Raw genomic sequence first — 21,670 nt, 5'->3', positions numbered from 1 at the left:
ATGGAGCTTCAGAATGCATTGATGCATTGTTGCCAGCACTGAAGACCAAGCTGTGCCCCCCCACCCCCCCCCTCGGCCCCCCCCAAGATCTAGGCAGGGAAGAGGGGGAGAATACAGGGGCTAGAAGTGGCTCTTTTCTTTGTAGTAGGGCTTCAGGGCAGACAGCTCCAGCCCTGCAGCCCTGCTAAGGTGTCTGGTGGGGCCAGACCTGCCTGATTGCCAAGGTGTGTACCCCGAGCCCCAGTGATCCCAGACTTTAAAAGTCAGGATGGAAGGCTTGCAGTTCGAGGGCTGGGGAGAGAAGGTATAATTATAGGGTTGCACTCCTAGGCCCATCTGCTTAGAATTACAGAGCAGTTTTAATCTTTGGCTGAAACATGAAACAAATCAGAGCCAATGAACAGATCAAACAGCAGCTGCCACACACACCAGGGGGGAAAAAGAGGGTGAGAGAGATGAAACAGACAAAATTGTCCCCTTAAAAAAATCTGTTGTAATATCTGTGAGCAAAAATGGCAGTGTGGTCAAATGACTTTTGAAATGAGAAATTACTTGAGAGTTTGGCATAAACAGAATTTTTTCGCATAAGCTCATTGCCTTTTGCACTACAAAAGTGGTCCTCAGATGTGCAGTGTGGACCGTCTCATTCCCAACTTTCTCTCTCTCTTTTCAGAGGTGGGGGTTGTAATTACGGCCCTGCCAGTCCAAGCTGGGATAGTAACTAATAGTTCGTAATAAGAGCCCAAGTATATCCTTAGTGAGTGTAGCCCCTGATCTCCAAACTTGAGTCCGTGTTGTCCTGAACCTCTTGGAATGAGCGATTTACCCAGACCCGGTGGTGCTGGGGAGAGAACCTTGTGGTGGGAGGGAGGAAGGAAGGGGCCAGTCTGCACTGTAACCCGAGGAAGGGGGAGGGGGGCAGACCCCGTGCTTGTGTGCACGTGTGTGCCTGTGTGACGAAGAGGATGTAAGATAAAAAAGGAGTTTGCGAAGTTTAATTGGATGACATTGATACCCTGCAAAAAGCTATCCAATTTCAAAGTGAATCTGCAATGGCAAAATTATTAACACTGAAGTTGCTCAAAGATCAACTTAGATCCTGCAGGGAGTGTTGGACCCTAGCACAAAAAATAAACAGATGGAATAGTTGTGCAATGCATGAATCCTTGGGATTTAAGAAGGGCTTGTCATAATTCGTTAGGATAGTGTAAAGCACCAAGAAAGAATGGAGTATGCTCCCTCTCCCCTTTTTCTTCCTGATTCTACCCGATGGAAGTAATTTTAACAGAAAATGTGTGTTAATCAACTTAATCCAGGAGAATGCCTTGATGAATGTGTCCTATTCTATAGGGAGGGGTTTTACAAGCATTTACAAATTTGGTAGTGACAGATGAACTTGATCATATATTTTAATAGTTATGAGTCTGAAGATTACCTGAGATCTTTTTAGAATGGCTTAATGACTTTTTTCCCTCGATACCTAGGCATTTTATTTTGCTAACCATAGGACATTATTTGTCTATTCATGGTAACTATTAGTACGTAAAAACACATTTTCTAGAGTTATGAGTGTATTTGTGACCAACTTTAATAAATGTAGTTTCAGACATTTATAGATTGTTACACCTGCAAGTCACATTAATGAGATTTAAAAGGGCACAGGGCCTTCATGAAGATTCTGCGTGAGGATGCTGTAGAAACTATGATGTTTGGCCTCCAGTCTTTGTTCAGTTTGTTGGTTACTTTTATTTCAACTCATTGCAAGTCATAAATCACCCCTGGCTCCTATTGGTGAGTAAGTTAGGCTCCAGCTAGACTCGAGCCTGTGGTTTGTTTTTGCTGTTTTGTAAAGCTGTAAATGTAGTGCAAAACTCAAGTTCAAAATTTGATGGAATAAAAGTATACATGTCAGTTTTACTTTCTTCTCCTTCAGCTTCTGAAAACAATTGCATTTCTTAATCCAAAAAAAACCTATTGAATGTCACGGAAGAATGCAGCTGGAAGATGTCCATTATCACTGTTTTCTTTGCTTAGATGAAAAGCCACAAAAATCATTCGGCTCCAGAAACACAGATTAGCATGAGGTATTCCAGAATAAGTGGTGCTTTAATGCGCAGCAAAGTGCTGACTCTCTTTGCTAATGGAAACCTTTGATTTTAAGTTTTGGAACTGATGCTGGGGGACATGTTCTATCCCCCAGAGCTGTTTACTTGTTCAGAATTCATTGACTTTTTTGAAAGGTGAAGGCACTGTTGAGCCATTCCCTTTCATTCAAGCATATTCTAGCAAAACTTGAAACACACATACACACACACACACACACACAACCTGTAGATTTCCAAATGATACCTTCACCAACAAAATCTAAGGAAACCCTTAACTAGGGTAAGATAGGAATCTTTGAAATACCATTTTTCTGAAGACCGGTTTTGTAACCAAGAAAACATTGTGTTTCCTGCGCCCTTTCCCTGTTGGTCATAAAATGAAATCTTGAAAAGAAATATGACTCATTAGTACATAACAGGGAGCAAGGGTCTTAGATGTTAAATATTCTCTTGTGAAATAAATGGACTTGCTTCAAACATGTGGCCAGGCAGATCTATAATAGCCACATTTATTCTTTTTTCTCCCCAAATGAGAAGAGAATCGACCATTAAGTGGATGATATGACTGTGTAATTATATACTGCTTAGGGACAGACTGATGACAACTTGATGTAATCAATTAAAGTGGAGCATTAGAATGTTTAAGACTAGAAACATAAAAAGAGATGTTAGTGATTGTATACATCTGCTGACAGCTAACACAGGAGGACATGTCTTCTATAGAGTCTCGTGTATGTAGTTGAAGCATAGAACCTGCCACCGTCATCCACGCACAACTTCTTGCCGTGTTAAGATTTTGTGTGTATAGACCCTTGTTTCCTTCTCTCTAATGCGGGAATAGAATTTTTCAGGAAAGTCACATGATAGGTATCTAGGTCAGAGAAATGATACAGTGTCGCCCTAAAATCATTAAGAGTATTCTGTTCTGTGGGAGTTGTCCCGTTTTGTTCGGCTAACCACTCGTTCAGGAGGTACGTTTATGAGGTCCTACTCTGGGCCAAGAGGCCCTGCATGCTAGGGACAGGAGGTGTGAGGAGATGCACACTGCCTTTCCTGCAGAGCCCCAAAGAATATCGAAGGGCGAGGAAACAAAAGCAGAGCTGGGAGCGTGGCAGGCTCTAGATGACTGCAGTATTTTCCCTGCTGAGAATCGCCACAAACCACGCCAAACATACACGTACCACGTGCACACCACGCACACACTCCATGCGCACGCACCACACATGCACGCACATGCACACGACCGAGCTGAAGAGTACGGGTGTGGCAGGCAGCAGCAGTCAGTTTCAGAGGCAACATGCAAATTTCGCAGTCTGTGGCTCCAGTTCAACCCCAGTGTCTAGCCTGGGGACTGTGGCATTAGAAGAAAAGGACATCGAAAATTACCTCCTTTGCAACGACAGCTGAATGGAGCCAGGAATTTGAAACCTTGACTTTATTATAATATAATATCCTTTAGATAAAAAGGCTTAAAGATTGGCAAAGCAGCTCTTTTAGCTTTTGTCTCAAAAAACAACTTGGGATAAGAGTTTGGTAGGCACAGCTACCCACACGGTCGTAAAATCCAGTTTGTCTGCAATGTGTGCGTGCTTTTATTCCAGCACATGGAAAACTGTGCTGGGGCTTATCTAGCAGAATCCAGGGTAAAGCATACATTTACAGTAATGACTGCTTATATAATTGGGCTGGGCAATTTCATGGCCAAGTAATTACCTTCATTTAATCTAATCAGTCACATTTTATCTGCTTTGGGTTTTTACATATCACACCAGTTCTAACTTGAGAATACTTTCTCATTCTGGGTATCCAAGTAATATATGTCACGTTATTGAAAACAGGAGCGTGCGAAATGAGCAAGAAAAGAATCGCTCAAAACCCTCTACCCAGAGACAACCATTGTTAATATTTTCACATTATGCTTATTTAGCTCTTGAAATTTTTTTGAAGCATTCAACCACATATTCTAAAGACTGACCTGATCAAAGATTAGTTCAGTCCCAGTGTGCTGGAAAATTGTTTCCTTCCCCACTAATTTTGCATTTTACGACACGTAAACCAGTTTGGAGCTTTTGGTTCTCAATCGAGATAGGTGAAAAACTCTGGAATATATCTAGAAAATTCAGAAATTTTAATATGTTACTGAAAAGTTGGCGATTTGGACTTGGGGTATACCTACCTTTCCTTTCATTTATAAACAATGTCCCATGCTTGAGAGAGAACCTCACAGGTAGCACGCACTCAGCTACTTGGTGAATGAATGAATATTGACTTTCAAAACTCAAGTAGCCCCTGCTTCCTCCCCAAACCCCCACCCTTCACTCTTCTGTTTGGTCCCTGTCCCTGGATTGGCTTGCTTCCTGACAACACCGTGGGTTTAGGAACAAGCTTTGCCATGGATGACTGTAGGAAAGGTACTATATTCATTCCCTCTGAAAACTATGCCAAGAACTGCTTTCTGAATGCATAATCTGGTGAATTCAGTGGTATAAACAGTCACCTGGTCCCATATGCTTTGTATTTAGGGTGTAAATCTCTGTGTAGGTGGTCAACCCTATGCTTCATTTTGGGAAATCTATGGCTTTTTTATTGATATCATTGAGAGTTATCAGCCTCTGAACAGTAGACTGTTACAATTATGATAGTGGGTAAGGTCATTCTACAGTCATTTTGGATTACTAGTATAGAATGATTTATTCCCTGGGAGTAAATCATTTGTGTGTGTGCATGTGTGCGCGCACACACACACAGGCACACACGTGAATAAACCCTCCAGAGCTCCAGGGTCTCATTTAGTTCTCTAGAAATGGTAATCTGTAGAATTATATCCTAAAGCCTTCAGGAATTAATTTTTTTTCAATAGATGAATAATTTCCTTCCAGAATCTACTTTTTTCCCCCACACTCACTTGAAAGAAGTACGCATTTGTCATCATAATTTTATCTGAGCCCAGGCCAGGGGACCCCCCCAATGCTGGAGACCATTTTATGGTGAAGTCATTTTCCTGATTTGGAGGTCTGCCGGACAGGGCACGATGCTGTGGAGAGCTTCCAGTTTAGTTGGTGTCGCAGACTGGCAATCTATATAACCCTTCGACTTTAGTTATTATTACCATTACTATAATTTTTACTTTTAAATAGATAAAAGGCACGTATTACATGACCCACCCAAAGCTGCCTTTGGGACTGAATTCACAGTCACTTTCTTATTGTAGGCGTGTTGGTTTTTAATCCTTTGAGATGCTCTTTCCCTTGGATTCATTTGCAGCAAAAATCTTAATAAATGAGAACCCAATGAGCTAGTCTTCTCAATTAGCCAAAATGTCTAGAATCCTCAGTGAACCAAATTGTTGATGTTACTTGCACCCGCATTCCCACACACAGACTTTGTCACTCTTGTCTTATTAAAAAAAATGAGGAAAAAAAAAACTTTCATGGCTTAAACAGAGTTATTACCTGTTCACCCCAGTACCTCTGTATCCAAAGTACCATCCTACAAGGACTGATGTTCCTAGTAATGACCTTGAGCCACTTTGAGAACCTAAATCATCAAAGAAAGACCGTAAATGTCGACTACGTTCAACACACAATGGCAGAATTTTCAACAACTAGATATCGTGATTAGTCAACATTTCCAGTTACATAGGTAATCCAATTAAGTGGAGGTTTTAAAAAGTTATTATATGGGGCGCCTGGGTGGCGCAGTCGGTTAAGCGTCCGACTTCAGCCAGGTCACGATCTCGCGGTCCGTGAGTTTGAGCCCCGCGTCGGGTTCTGGGCTGATGGCTCAGAGCCTGGAGCCTGTTTCCGATTCTGTGTCTCCCTCTCTCTCTGCCCCTCCCCCGTTTATGCTCTGTCTCTCTCTGTCCCAAAAATAAATAAACGTTGAAAAAAAAAATTTAAAAAAAAAGTTATTATATATAACAAGCGCGTTTAGTATAAATAATAGGAATACTCAGGAACCATTATGATAGTCACCATCCTTGATTACTACCCTGCTAAGTACCAGGATGACGGATTTACACAATTTAAAATTAAAGTAGGACATAGAAATATTTTGCACAAGTTTTATTTCAGATGTAGTGCTAAATTAGTATAGGTTCCTATTTTCCTTCCTCCCTTCCTCCATTCCTCCCCCCCTCTTTCCTTTCTTTGACTATAACTTCTCATATACCTTCTCTACAACACGCAAGAGATGGCCAGTACAAAAAACTCCCAAGACTACAAAAGAGATTTACTGCTATTTGTCCAGAGTGGTTCCCTTCTCATTTATTCAGGCAAAAATGATACACTGAACCAGACGATACACTGACCCATAGTAGAAGCTTCATAATGGATCTTCCTCTTTCCTATCTGTTTCCCATCCCTCCGAAAATGGGAAAAGTGATCTTCCCCAATTGGAATTCTTATTGTGCTGTGACATAGCTTAAAGTGTTTTGATGGTTTCTCTTCACCTTTCCAGTGAAATGCACACTCAGTATGACCGTGACACTCTTGATCACAGCCCTGCCTCTCTGCTCTTCTGTCATGGGCCGCCCTGTGGTCCCCCCTCCCCGAGTCTATCCCCAGTTCCTCCTATGTGATCCCCTCCTGTCCGCCTCTTTATGTTTGGATAGGCTGCACACTCTGCCTAGACCACTTTGGTTCAGTGTTCGAGACATGGCTGCCCCTCCATGAACCCTCCAAGGATGAATTTAGAGCCTGCTCGCTCTGTCCTTATGAGGCCCTCTACAAGCCCACCCGGGGTCTGGTTTCTGGCCCAACTGAGACTCCCTCAGGGCATAATGTGTGTAGCTTCAGTGCCTAGAACAGAGCCTGGCCCTTCAGAACCATTCTGATGGTTTCTCATTCTGATGAATGAGTTACTAGTTTCAGTCCCAAATTGGAGTTGACATACTCTGAGTGATACAATGAACAAAGGGGTCCCTGGGTTAGTAAGGCTGGTCTCCTTGGAGGGCACACCATGGCTGAAATAGAGGAGGAAGTCTTGGGGGATAAGGAGAACTATTATACCTGACCTCTATTGCAGCTAGACTTGGTGCTTCAAATGGCCTTTTAATTCTAAGCCAATTAATAGAAGTAGCACTCATGAGAAAGCCTCCCAGAGTTTCCACACCAGACAAAACGAGTAAACGTTGGAGACCACTGTTGGCAGTTGACTGCAGACCAAAGACAGTTTCTCCTACCATACGGCAGGTCCTACTTTCACGTGACCCATTTATTTATTTATTTATTTTTTAATGTTTATTTATTTTTGAGACCGAGAGAGAGCATGAACGAGGGAGGGGCAGAGAGAGAGGGAGACACAGAATCGGAAGCAGGCTCCAGGCTCTGAGCCGTCAGCCCAGAGCCCGACGCGGGGCTCGAACTCACGGACTGTGAGATCATGACCTGAGCCGAAGTCGGACGCTTAACCGACTGCGCCACCCAGGCGCCCCTCACGTGACCCATTTAATTTTGCTCCTTCATGGTAACCAAGGTGGTGGGTACTTCAAAGGGCAAAGATAGAAAGGGAACAAATCCCATTTTTTCTACGCTAAAAATATAGCATCAGCCACGAGTGCACACCCTAACTCACTGTGTGCTGAGGAGCCGTGCTAACTGGAGAGTTCTCCTCCATCTGGCTGCTCACACTACCACTCTCCTCCCCTGACAGCCTTGCTGGGTCTGTGAGCTTTACTCGTTGTCTGATGAGAGCGATGGCCAAGTGGAGATACGTCTGTAGAAACCCAAGTGATGTAATGATCTTTTGCCTGCTTTCCAACGGTTTGTGTGTTGGCGGTTCTGGGGTTTTATTTCTTCCACCCTCGGTTAGAAAGCATCACTGCAGGCTCCCTTCCTGTGTGACTGGCCTTATGAACGATCCATGCAAATCCTGACCACCACTCCCTCTTCCTCTGCCTTTGAACTCCCAGCTTCCTTCCCAGAGCCCTCCTTCATCATCTCCACCCTTGTTCTTGACATCCAGGCCAATGAGTGCTTAAGAGCCTCAAGGTCAGAAAATCTTATCTTCATTCTTGGTCATGCTTCCAGCTCCTGAAATATACAAAGTAAGAGTGAATAGGTATTTGTTAAACTGAGTAGAACTCGTCAACAACCACAGAGCCCGGTGCTTTGGGTCCCACCTTCTTCTGCATCAGGGTCACCAGTTAACTTTGCCGGGGAGCCCCGTGTCATTCTCAGAGCCCAGAGGGGCCTGGCTCTGGATGACTTTTCCCATTATTTTAGCTGTTCTATTAGTTAGAATGGACTTTTTGAGGGCAGTCTAAGAGCCTAATCGTTATTTAAAATAATAACGCATTTAATGAGAACTATGTGCCTGTGCTAAGGAAGACAGTCTCCGATAATCCTGAGACCAGCCCTGAGAGATGGGTAGTGTTATCCCCTTTTTACAGATGAGTACACAGAAGCTTGGCGAGGTTAAGTCATTTGTTTAAGGTCACAGTGCTGATGGTGTGTTTCATCGATTGTGAGAAACACATTTTCTTCTCATTTTAAGATCTCTGCAGTGGATATGCATCTTATGGTCGATGGGGGTTCCAGTCCCTGTTAGCCTGCCGGGAGCAGTCAGGGGGTGATACGGCCTTTGCCTCTGTGAACCTGGACATAGTGGCACACACTGTCATCCCATCACTTCCCTTGTGTGTGTCCTTGTGACTCCATGTCTATGGATTAGTTGCAGACAGGTTGGTTTTGAAAGTAGAGTAAACGTTGGAGCCCCGCATGCTTGGTTGCTTTCTCCGTAACTTACTGATAAATTACACTCTTTGCGCTGAAAAGAAAAACCACTGTGAAAATTGGAGTGGCCTCATAATATAGCAGCAGAGCGTTAGTGTGACATCAATGAGGCAAATACTTCTCACTGGAAGAATAACTGCAATTCTATATTTTCTCATGTTAGCAGTGATCAATTACCTGGAAAGGAAGATACCCACAAAACGGTGTGGCTGTGTTTGTTGTTTTGCTCTTGAGATCCTTGCAAAGCAAACATATTGCCTGTCACGTGTGAAGCATTGCAGCCGGAGGCAAGAGACATTGTCAAATCTCTTGGAACAGATAAAAGCGATGTCAAAGTAGCAAATGCTACTCTGATTCGGGGTATCTCGGGACTGTAGTTCAGGCATTGTGTCCTCATTTAAATGCAAGTGTTTTGTCAGTAGTACTAAAATAATGATGCATCTTAACAATCCTTGAAGTCTTAGATTCAGAGAAATCCTTTAAGTGGCAGATCCAGTTTCAAACTCACGCAGCCTAGCTCCAGATATTTCGCCCATACCCACTACCCTCCCAGCTTTCATCATCTTTACAGGAAAACAGTTGCGGGGTATAAAGGGGCTTACAAATCGAATTTTAGAACATAGCTTGGTTGATAGCGAGCTGATGGTTCTTTACTAAATGTTTAGTGTCGCATTTAAAGCAGAGCCTTCCCCAACTCCCACTGCTTTGTAACTTGAATTAACATTGTAATTGATCACACAGTCCATTGACCTACCAGAGACAGCAAGCTGTACTGTCTCTCATTTCTTGATTGCCTAACAGGGAATTCAGGAAATGCTTCCCATCATCAGGATAATTACAACTCTTGGGATTGGTGGGAGGTATAGTCCATAGTATCCCCTCTCCCTCCTCTAGTTCAAAGCCAACTGACAGATCAACAGAGGTCTCAGACAGATGAAGACATGAAAACATGAGGATTGTGATAAAAATCAGAAGATACCGTATAGATGATGGCCAGGATAGGATTGCTAACAGTTCACCCCTGAAGTTTTCAGACTTTCCACCTGGCCTAGTGCCACAGTCAAACATCGGAAGGGGTGGGGTCCTTACTACGTGGCGAGTGTGGGAGCTGATCAAGATACACGAGCAGTTGACTCTTGAACAACACAGGTTTGAACTGAGTGGGTCCACTTACATGTGGACTATTTTTTTTTCAATAAAGACACTACAGTGCTATAAATTTATTTTCTCTTACGATTTTCTTGAGAACATTTTCTTTTCTCTAGATTACCTTATTGTAAGAATACAGTACATAAAACATGTAACATGTTCAAGGGTGAACTATATTTTGAAAACAGGCCAGTTTGGCAAAGAAAGAGAAAAGGGCATGGTCACACACACTTGTTTCCTTCTCCATCCTGCACCAGGCTTCACTGGGGAAGGGTGAATGAGGGAGGCAGAAAGGGTACCGAGAAATGCCACTCTTCCTTCCTCCCTGGAAGCAGGGGCCACGGGAAAGAAGGTCCTCATGGAACAGCCACGAGCATCGACACCACCCAACATGGATTTCGGATTTGAGTGTTTCTCTCATTCTGGCTGGGGTCCCAATCACCTGGCTGGGCGACACGGGGTTGGTGGTGAGGTTGCATGTCATTTGAACACAGCACCATCATCTCGTTTTAGAATCTTTTTTCACACTCGTCATTTAGTTGAATTGTACCCATAGGTGTCTCTGCCTCGTTCCCTGTTCGCTTCATTTAAGATACATAAGAATAATCCCTGCTCTAGCCCACGGCCAGCATGTTGCTCAGAGGAAAGCCCCAGACTTCCCATGTGGAGACTGCTGTCTTCTCAGTACCAAGGACTTTCCACAAAGGATTCGTTCAGCCCTCTGAATCATGGCAAATATCTGAATATTTTACAAATATCTGAATGTTATCAACCTGTGGGTCTGAATTTCCCCAGTAGATTTCATCATGTTGCTGTAAGTCACCATATTCTGGGTCTAACGTTTCATTTTTATTTATTTATTTATTTATTTATTTATTTATTTTTTAATTTTTTTTTCAACGTTTATTTATTTTTGGGACAGAGAGAGACAGAGCATGAACGGGGGAGGGGCAGAGAGAGAGGGAGACACAGAATCGGAAACAGGCTCCAGGCTCTGAGCCATCAGCCCAGAGCCCGACGCGGGGCTCGAACTCACGGACCGCGAGATCGTGACCTGGCTGAAGTCGGACGCTTAACCGACTGCGCCACCCAGGCGCCCCTAACGTTTCATTTTTAAATTAAATTAAATTTTCTCTTGTAAGCCATGGTTTCTCTATGAAGTTATTAAGGTGTTGATTAAAAAATATATGATTGCCCCCTCATAGGTAGCATTCTAACGGATGCATTTTATTTATTTCGTGTATATTTCTATTTTGTTTTTATACATTTGTCTAACTGGGGTTTGCGGGGGGGGGGGGGCTGTTTGCTAACAAGGTGCTGAGTACCTAGTAGGTCCACGATGAAGTCGTATTAATGTGTTAATTACTTCAGGAGTGAATCTCAAAACAATGGGTTTTCAGAGTATAACTTCATTTGCCAGCATGGCTTTATTCTGAACGTGGGGCTGGTGGCTATTTTGCATGGTTAAGTGTCCGGCAACATAAACCACTTATACTGAAGACAAACTTAGTCCTAATATCCCTTTACCCATGGGAAATAAAAATGTACAGTCTTCTTGTAGTTATTCCTATTAGAACCCTGTATTGTCACCGACTTTGTGGGTGTGAAGAGTTGGAGTGGGAATGTAACCGGGGGAAAGTGTCCCACACTTCCCCACTGTAGGGCGGGTAATATGACTTATACCCGACTAATGGGCAGCCCCGTGGAGGGTGTCCATCCAGAGACAGAACCAGAGGATGGAAGGCTTGGCGGGAACAGCTGGGAGCCAAGCCAGGGAGCACATGTCAGATGGGAGTCCATCCAAATTGTTCCTGGGCCTTTCTCCCCTCCATCACAATTCCCTTTCCCTTTCCACTGAGGCTGATCTCCACACTCTTCCCCCTCCTCCCCTAAATGGGTCCCTGCACGACCCCTTTCTTACTCCTCCCTTGGGACATGTTCCTTTCTCTCTTCAGTCCCTGTTACATTCATTTGCCTGCACTGTAAGCTGCTCGTTTGGATGCACGACCTTATTTGCTGCTTCACAGATGCACGGATTTGAGCTCAGGCTTTGCCAGGAACTAGCCAAGAGACCTCCCGCGAGTCCGTGTTGTCTCCATGGACCTCGGCTTTCCCACCTGGGAAACGGTCTCCAGGGACACCTCTGCCTTTGAGATGTGAACTCCACGAGAACAGAGACAGTGATAAGCGTGGCGGGGTAGGAGTGCGTTTCCCACTTGCAGTGATTTCCGGCCAAGGAGCAGTTCCTCAGCCTGACCCCTTCCTGTCTGCTGCAAGCTCTCCTTTCAGCGAACTTCCACTTTTCTCTTTCAGGGCTGGGAGAGGGTTCTGCCCTCCTTCATCCTGACAGCAGATCCCATCCCAGATCCTTAGAGAAAAGTGCCTGGAGGGCTTTCAAGGAATCACAGTGCCATCACATGCTCAAACATCTCCACAATGGCGCCAGGATCACTGTGCAGATGCCACCAGCGATCGAGGGCCACTGGGTGTCCACTGGGTAAGAGGGCCAGGGCTGGACCGGGCCAGGGAGGGACCAGAGAGCACAACGTCTATGGAAGGCCTTTCTTAGGGTTTCTCAGATGCACAGAGACTCTCTCCTATCTGCAGTGGTGTAGGTGTTATCTAAGTTCTAACTAAAAGCCAAGCAACACTTTGAAACTCTGGTTGGTAAAGAAACAGAGCTAAGTACTGTAGAAATCTTAGCTAAAGCAGAGATGTACCACTGTTAACCAAGGGGTGTGAGTGAATGGGTCCTTGTTTACCGAAGTCTGTGGGACCACTCGTGTATGAAAAGAAACCATTAGCAAGTGAAATTAGGAGTCTGTGTTTCACCAACCCTGAAACATGACTTGCAAGGTTCTGATGGTCTAAATATTCTAGCCATATTCTGGTAATTTAATATACAGCTTCAGGGTTCTAAGAGTACGTGAAAAAGTACTCAGGCTACCTCTACTAGCCAGGGCGTAGATCTTGGACTCTTTTCCAGGTTGCAGAGCTGAGATTTATCCCAGTTTGAGCTCTGGCTTATCTTCCATTAGAGCTTTTAAAAATAGCCTAGAGGCAGACCTGCAGTTTTTCCCCTACCCATTAAATTGTTGAGAATTAACAAGGCTCACTCTGGGATCTAATCACTTCTCCCTTGCAGCCTCCAGGTACCTTGGGGAGGGATCAAATGCACACAGAGAAGGCAAAAAGGGAATTTTATAAGACGATGAAGACCCAGAGGTTTTATTTTTTTCTAAAGATGGGGTTTCTTAAAATAAGGAGATGGTAAATATTTGCACAGCCTGAACGCGATGTGCTTTTAAGAATTTATCATTTTATTCAAAAAAAAATATTTATCGATTGCACAACTATTTACTGTGTGCCAAGTACTGTTCTAGATTTTGTGTACATAGCAGTGAACAAAACAAGACATGGTCCCTGTCTTCAGGAATTTTTCAAATAAACATACAAAGAAGTGCTATGAAGAGGGAAAAAAACAACAGGTGCTAAAGGGGAATACCAGGGACCTTATTTTAGGATGGGGGTGGGGTCAGGAAAGGCTACCGAAGGAGAGGACACTTGAGCTGGGATGTTGTTAGCTGTGCAAAGACCCAGGGAAGAGCTTTCCATCTGGAAGAACTAGCAAAGGCTGGGTTGGAGAAACAACTGACCCAGAATCCTTGTAGCTGAGGTGCAGTAAACCTGGGTGTCTGAACTGGGGAGAACAGCTCCAGAGGAGGCTCCTGAGGCGGGCAAGGCCAGCCAGAGCACGTCTGTCCGAACTGGACTTACCATCCAAGAGGAGAACTGGAGGGTCTTTGACGAGTTTGCAGCAAAGACCATGCTTTCATACGAGGCACCCTGGCTGAGTGGTAGAAAAGTGATGTGAGGTTGACCAATTAAAAGACGCAGCAGGTGCATCTAGCGGCGAGGAGGCCTAGGTGAGGGAGGTGGTGGGTCCGTGGAGTGTGGAGGACTTGAGATGCTCAGAGCACCGAGCTCTGGAGCCCCCCTCGGCACACCACCACCAGTGCCCAGATGAGCAGTTAAACTGCATTTACCACTCACGGCAAAGGGAGCCTCCTTCCTAGGGGGGGAGGAGCCTTACGTCTGCCTCCTTCCAAGCCTTCTCTGCAGACTCTGCCGAGTTCCTCTGAGTGCCTTCTGTGCATGCACCCTCATCGGACGTTCACTGACTACCCTCCCCAGAGGGAGTTGCCCGCTTGGATTAATGTTTACCTCTTTCCAGTGTGTGAGCTGAAAAAAGGAAATGGTAGCAATTTTGAGAAGCACAGGCCTTTGAGATTTCAGCCCCACTGCTTGATTTAGCAATGCTGGATCTGCTCAAACCAAAATTATTATAAATAATATATGGTAAATACTATAGATATAACATGATATATGATATATTGTGTATCACATTGAGTTCTGATATTACATTGTGTGTATATATATATATGAAAATATGTGTGTGTGTGTATATATATATATATATATATATATATATATATACACACACACATATATACATATATATACATATCACAGATTGGAGCAGATTTATAAGGCCAAAACTGATGACATGTAAGTCGTGATATAACTGAGAGTGGGATCTAGCAGAGGGTTACAGAGGACAGAGTCTTTGGCTCTTTGGCCGATGTGTTGAAGAAACTCTCCAGCATTTCTCTGATGCGGGCTGTGCTGCAGAGACAGGAACTGGCCACAGATACAGCGGTGATCAGTTCCTGTGAGCCATTTGTGCCCTGTAGACCTCATCCAAGTATTTCTGGCCTAGGAATCCAGCATTTATCTAAAGCCACAGCATAAAACCATTTTGTCATTGTCATTTTGTCAGCACAGACGGAAGGGACCCTTATATCTGTTGTTATGTTAGCTTTGCTTTTTCACTAATGGACCCTTTGTTTTTCCAGGAGAGGGAAAATTAATTTTCACTAGATGGGAGGGTGAATGTGCAAGTGCCTCTAAGTGACTTCTCCCCAGACTGGATTCCATTTCAGGATGACAGACATCCAGCACCTGCCTGCTCTAGACAAGGTCCATAAAAGGGAATTGTTCAGGAAATCAACTCTTTTTGCACTAGCATAAGGATACTTCCTTCATAGGCCAGCACTATACTCTTCCCTCGTCCCACCAGAAAGGAAGACACTTCTCTGCAGTCAGGCCGCTGGGTGGAAGTGAGGCTGGCAGGATTAGGCTCTCCTGGCTTGTTCATAAAATGAATGAAAGAATGTGGTGTAGAGAGATTAGGAACACAGACCTGCAGCCAGACGGCCTGGATTCCTGGTCTGCTCCTGCTACTGGCTGGTTTTGGAGCCTGGGGCACATTCCCTAATCTCTTGTGCCTTGGTTTCTCCAGCTGTAACATGGAAACAATACTACTTTACTCAGAGGTTGTTGTGAGAATTCAATAAATTGGTGTCTCTGAAGGCAGAGAGTAATGTCCAGCCGAGTAAACGTTTGTTATCATGACCCTGATTTCTTGACAGGGTAACGAATCTGTTCTGCATGCCTTTGGGTTTTAAAATGCCTTCCTTCCCCTTTTCTCCTCCAGCTGTGAAGTGAGGTCGGGCCCAGAGTTCATCACAAGGTCCTACAGATTCTACCACAACAACACCTTCAAGGCCTACCAGTTCTATTATGGCGGCAACAGGTGCACGAGCCCCACCTACACCCTCGTCATCCGGGGCAAGGTCCGCCTGCGCCAGGCCTCCTGGATCATCCGCGGGGGCACTGAGGCTGACTACCAGCTGCACAATGTGCAGGTCGTCTGCCACACGGAGGCTGTCGCCGAGAGGCTCAGCCAGCTGGTGAACCGCACGTGCCCCGGCTTCGTGCCCGCCGGGGGCCCCTGGGTGCAGGACGTGCCCTACGACCTGTGGCGAGAAGAGAATGGCTGCGAGTGCACCAAGGCCGTGAACTTTGCCATGCACGAGCTGCAGCTCATCCGCGTGGAGAAGCAGTACCTCCAGCACAACCTGGACCGCCTGGTGGAGGAGCTCTTCCTCGGGGACATCCACACCGACGCCTCGCAGAGGATGTTCTATCGGCCGTCCAGTTACCAGCCCCCGCTGCAGAATGCCAAGGTACCCTGCAGCTGACCGCCCTCCCGGCCTGCGGGCTGTTTGTTCTTTATTAAGTAAGATGAGTGGCCCGCAGGGAGACGTGTCAGTGGGGCCCGAAGCGCCCCATGAGAGGAAGCACCCGGCGTCATGGGGGAGATGTGGAGGGCTGCACGGGGAGGCACGCGCAGCAGAAGCAGGAGACCTGGCTGGGCCACCACCTTGCTCTGCGGCCAGGGGCTGTGGTTTTCCTGTTGACATGGGTGGTGGTAGTGGGGTTGTTGGTGTGCTAGGGGTACCTGGGGTGGTTATTCTAGAAGATTTGTAAGGCTCTGTTTAGCTCTGACCCTCCAGGAATATCTCCTTTGATTCTAAGAGGAAAGCATAAAGGGAATTCGGAGATGTTATAACCACACTTGGGAGAGACAACGACAGCAATGATCCCAGCCCTGGAGGAGGCGGAGGGGTGCCTGAGGGAAAGCGACAGGGCTCTTGTAAGGCTGTGGTCTTACACCCACCCATGTTACTGCTGTCAGTCTTCACAACGACCCCTTGAGGCAGATGTCGCCACCCTATTGGGCTGAGGGGAGAGGCAGCAGAGATTCAAGGGGTTGTCTTTTGCCCCAGGTCACCCAGTTAGGGAGGTTCTGCACTGGAACTTGAACCCCGCCCTCTTTCTCCAGACCCCACATTCTTTCCATTCGACTAAGTGAAATGTAAAGTCACTGTAATCACCAGGGAGGACGGAGGGGGGCAGGAAACAATTAAAACCTTATAATGTTCTTTTCTTGAATGATAGTCCAGTAATTATATTTGGAATTCACAAAGCATTTCCTTCCCATGGGCTCAGAATCCGTGTCAGCCTGTAACATGATCGTTTCCACCGCAGAAGTTGGGGAAGCTCTAGACAGGGAGGGGGTGCAGAGAGGGTGCCAGGGCAGATTTCTCCAGTGCTCCCCTGCATCAGATTGGCTTCTGTGGAATCTTCTCTAGAACAATGATTTTCTAAATGAGGGGCCCCATTTGACTTCTGTTTGACAGTTTACTCATTATTTTTCATCTTTTTTTTTTTTCTTAGTCCTTTGAGTTCACTTATGACTGGTAGAGATATCCCAGAGTACTTTCCCTGCCAAAGACCACTTGGTGTTATCTTCTATTTATCTGTGTTATTGTGAGCTCCTGTAATGAAAGTCGCCTTTATTATAATTGTGGGAAATCTGCTGAGGAAGCCCACTTGGCGGAGGCTGCTTCCTCTAGATGCGTCTCACCAGGGACTGTCCCCACGTGTGAGGTGAAGCCAGACGGAGGGCCCAGGGCCCCGGACCCAGCGCTCCCTGGGCTCACGGCTTGACTGTGTCCTGCCGTAAGGTGCCAGACGCACTGAGGAGGAAGAAGTGAGTTAGGGCAGTGAGGGAGAGGGTGGCCTTTCCTGCCTGCCTTCGTCCCAGTATCTGCCTGGGATCCCCCAGCACCCCTCAGGATGGGGGAGGAGCTGAGAAGCTGAAGCTCCACCCAAATGCACATCACACAAAGGCATCCAGAGGACAGTGGCACCTGGGCACGGGTGCGGTTTCTGGGGAGATTTTTAGGAGTCACGGGCTCCCAGTACCATCGTGGGACCCTTCCAGGTGGAAGTGTCATCCAGAGGCGGTGCTGAATGCTGCTGCTAAACAGCACTTCCCTCCTTTTTATTTTTAATGTTTGTTTAGTTTGAGAGAGCATGTGAGTGGGGTGGTCAGAGAGAGAGGGGAAGAGAGAGTCCCAAGCAGGCTCCATGCTGGCAGCACAGAGCCCAATGTGGGGCTCGAACTCTCAAACCGTGAGATCATTACCTGAGGTGAAGTCAAGAGTCGGATGTTTAACCAGCTGAGCCACCTGCTGCCCTATGAATAGAACTGCTCTTGATATCTCTGGTGTGAGAGAGCAGCAGGGTAAGGAGCTTTCCTCCAAACATTTGGCTTTCTCTGAGTACAATCTAGCCAACTCTTCAACTATCTATGGTAATGAGAGGTAAGAATGTCATGAATCAAAATGGCCCACAGATAATCCAGAAACGTTATGCAAGCCAAGAGCACCAACCGGGTCCCACTCTGAAGCTTTATGAAGATCTGCTATGCACAGAGAGTCCTTTTCGTGGCGTGCTCACCCACCAGCAGAGACACTGCTCAGCAACAGACAGCCAAGAGGCAGGAGCATTGAAGGAGGGAACTGAATATGGAGGAGGGAGTCCGAGGGAGGAGGCTGAATTGCTGCGGGAAGAGGCAGGTGCAGCCCTGGAGCTGCCCGAGCTGGAGTCTGGTTGCTCTGCTGTCTACACCTGACCTTGGGCTGATAGCTTGCACACATTCAGGTTCAGATTCCTTTTTCTCAGCTTCAGATGCCTATGGAGGCTCTTTTTAGGACTGAAAAGAAAAACAGATTTAACCATAACACCTTTCTCTTCTTACCTCTACCCCCTCACTCTGAATTTACTGTGGTACTTGTGGCATGCCTCATCAGGAGGCCTGACAGGTAAAATCAGTATTCCTAAGACTTGCAGCTCTGGAAGATTCTCTCCCACTCCTTCCCAGACCTGTAGGAGGGATTTCTCATGCTGTCAGTCGACTCACTGAACAGAGCCTGTCTGTTGGGAGGGCAAAGGCACACACTTGTGGTTCCTGGAGGAAAAATGTCTTGACTGTGAGTTATTACCATTGGCACAGGGACTAAGGATGACAGTTGTAAGGCTGACCTTAGGATTTTTGTAAACAAAAAAGTGGGAGACATGCTTTTTTTTTTTTTTTTTTTTTTTTTTTTAACACTGTCTGGATAAATTGATGAGAATATGGACTTTGGAGGTGGTAGCCAATCCTGGAATCCTCTTCTGTGTCCATCAGCTGCGGGGTGTTGGTTGTGTCATCTGACCTTCTGAAGCCTTAATTTTTCTTCTATAAAGTGGTAAGACTATAAGAATCGATTGGATTGGTGTGCAGAATGCTGCCTGCCATCTGGAAAGGGCCCTCCACCAATGCTGCTTTCTCCCCACTCCTGGAGGAGGTAGCCCTTCTGGGCAGGTGTCTCCTAGAGGGATGACATTGACCACGGGCCTCCAGGTGTTTGATGATGACTCACTATGAAGCATCTCCTTCCATTTTCTGCTCCCTCCCCTGCTAAGGCAATTGTGAGGACATTTACCCAGATTCTTAAGACATAGATCCTTTAAGCCCCAATCCTAATGCCCTGATTTAAGAAATTTTAAAGGTAGAAAGGACCTTGGGCATACTGTTAAGAAGAAGGAGGAGGGGGAGGGTGAAAGGGGACGGGCAAGGGGTGGAGGAAGAAGAAGTATAGAAGAGTATGAACAGTATGATACCACTGTGTAAAACTAATAATGAAGGGAGAACAAGATAAGCTTACAGAGGGGGCAGTATTTCTGGAAGGGGACGTGAGAAACAAAATGATTGTCTCCGGGGAAGGGAACAGTTGGAGGACAGTTGGACGGAGCCTCAACACTGTATACCTTTTTGTACCTTTTGCAGTTTGTGCCATGAACCCGTATTATCTAAACAGAATCACCATGCAAACTTACAATGAATTAGGAAAGTTAGGACCCTGAGGCTCAGAGGAGTGCAGTGGCCACAGCTAAAGATGGCGGCAGGGCTGGGAGGAGGACCCAGGCAGGCGTCCAGGGCCGATGCGCCCTGTCCACCGCCTCGACTGCCTGCCCGCGTGGCCAGGGGCGTCCTTCGAAGGCCAGTGAGGTCTGTGTGGCTCTGGGAGCTGAAAGGGCCCATTCTTCTCTTGTTGTCCCTGGCGTTGAACGTCTTGGCCTGCAGCATGCCGCCAGGTCCTCAGGAAGTTTTTAGATCCTTCCCCAGGACAGCTACGAGAAGAATAAACGGACTTGGCCATTGGTGCCTTTCCAGACTCGGTGCAGGCAAAGCCCCAGGTGCTCCCTGCCTGCTGGCCAGTGGCGGGTCGCCTCACCCGCTGGGAACGGGAAGGAGGAGGGCTGGGAGCACATCCGGAGAGACCGCACTCCCCCGCCACCCGCCTCTTTGAACTCTTTGCCTCCCCCTAATTGCCGGTCCGTAGAGACCTGGCTGAAAATTAGTTTAAATGCTAAATTGAGTTTGAAACCACTAGTCTCAGCCCCTCTGGAAATGGGACACCGTGTAAAAATAGAAACTTTAAATCAACTTGTTTTTCTAAGCTTTATACAGCTTTGCTGTGAGGTTCAGAATCCTTTGGCAAATACATTGCCTTTGAAGAGAATCAGGTGTGCCGGGAGGATTCTTTCAGGATGAAATTGGCTACCCTTCGCTACGAAAAATCAGGACTGCATAAAATAACCCCGAAAGGAGAGGCTTTGCCTGAACTGAGCTTAACATCAGGGCAGCTGTCACCCTCTGCCTAGATTTTTTGTGCAGTTGAAGGGTTAGCCAGCCGAATTCTTTCAGTGGTAGAATCAAATAGTAATTAAAAGCAAATGATTGCCCGGGAAACGCCAGAGCGATCAGACTTGTAAGCAAACGGAATTGGTCTTTCGCCAAAATCCTGCACTGATTTAGCCACAGGGTCGTAAATCAAAGGGGTTGTCTGAAACCAGACAACTTTCCGCAAGCCGTGTATCTCAAGTATTCTGCCCCAGCACATGCATAGCACATCGGAGGAGGACAAGCACCGAAGTGTTTTAAAGAGTAGCTGAGGACTGAAAAGGGAGAAGGAAATACTCATGGGCTTTCTGTCCTGAATTCTGTAGAAACTTCTAGACTGTGAACGAGCATTCGGTTTTGAGGGAGCTTACTTTTCCAAGCCTTTTCAGAGTATGTGAGAAATACAGAGACTTTCTGCTATCTATGACATCAGAGAGACTGTGGACCAGGGCCGTGGGCAGCACACTTCTCGGGCCAGCTCCGGGAGATGGCTGTGCCGTGGGAAGTGGCTCCTCCTTAGGCATGTGCTTGGCGGGGACCCCGGACGGGTGGGTAAGTGGGTGTCACGGAACTAACAGTAGAGGGAGCCGTGCATGGTGTTTGTGGAAGATCTCGTGTTCCTTCTCTTCGCGCCAGCGTAGGGAAAGGAGACGGGCTTCGTGGAGGCGACAGGGAATGGAAGAGGTGATAGAGGACCAGAGAGCTCAAGGAGTCATGACCTAGGAAAGCCCGTCTCGCATTAAGGATGAATCCTGAAGAGAAGCGTGGCCCAGCTCACCGGGGCTGGGTGTTGCAAATGTTGCACATCATAAGGGAAGACAGAGCTGATGACTGGGGTTGAGTGATGGGGTCTTGACTGTGAAAGGGTTGCCTGTGTGGACCTTTTATTTGGGCCAAAGTATGAAATGCCCTACAGTTGCTCTGCCTCACAGCTCCTGGCATACACTTTTACTGTAGAAACAGTTCATTACATTTCTTGACTCCAGAGTGTTTCAGCAGATAAACAGACATGCAAGGTTGCTTTATTTAAGGAGTTAGCACACCAGGAAATACTTGTTGTCAGGGACGGAACAAGTGGTAAACATTTCAGCCCTTAAAAGGCAAGAGAGGGGCGCCTGGGTGGTGAAGCGTCCGACTTCGGCTCGGGTCGTGATGTCGCGGTTCATGAGTTCCAGCCCCGCGTCGGGCTCTGTGCTGACAGC

The 21,670-nt window shown here is 46.4% G+C and overlaps 1 protein-coding gene across 1 annotated transcript in view; it reads left to right on the top strand.

The window, feature by feature from the left end:
* The window catches only part of APCDD1 (APC down-regulated 1), a 34,948-nt gene that overhangs the window by 1,786 nt on the left and 11,492 nt on the right, over window positions 1–21,670 (top strand). Inside the window, exons 2-3 of the mRNA XM_027068470.2 lie at window positions 12,302–12,485; window positions 15,546–16,077. Coding sequence (XP_026924271.2) covers window positions 12,302–12,485; window positions 15,546–16,077 — 716 coding nt within the window. The remainder of the gene's footprint in view (window positions 1–12,301; window positions 12,486–15,545; window positions 16,078–21,670) is intronic.

The sequence above is a fragment of the Acinonyx jubatus genome, chromosome D3, assembly GCF_027475565.1.
Source record: "Acinonyx jubatus isolate Ajub_Pintada_27869175 chromosome D3, VMU_Ajub_asm_v1.0, whole genome shotgun sequence".
Lineage (NCBI taxonomy): Eukaryota > Metazoa > Chordata > Mammalia > Carnivora > Felidae > Acinonyx > Acinonyx jubatus.
This window is presented reverse-complemented; position numbering and strand designations above follow the sequence as displayed.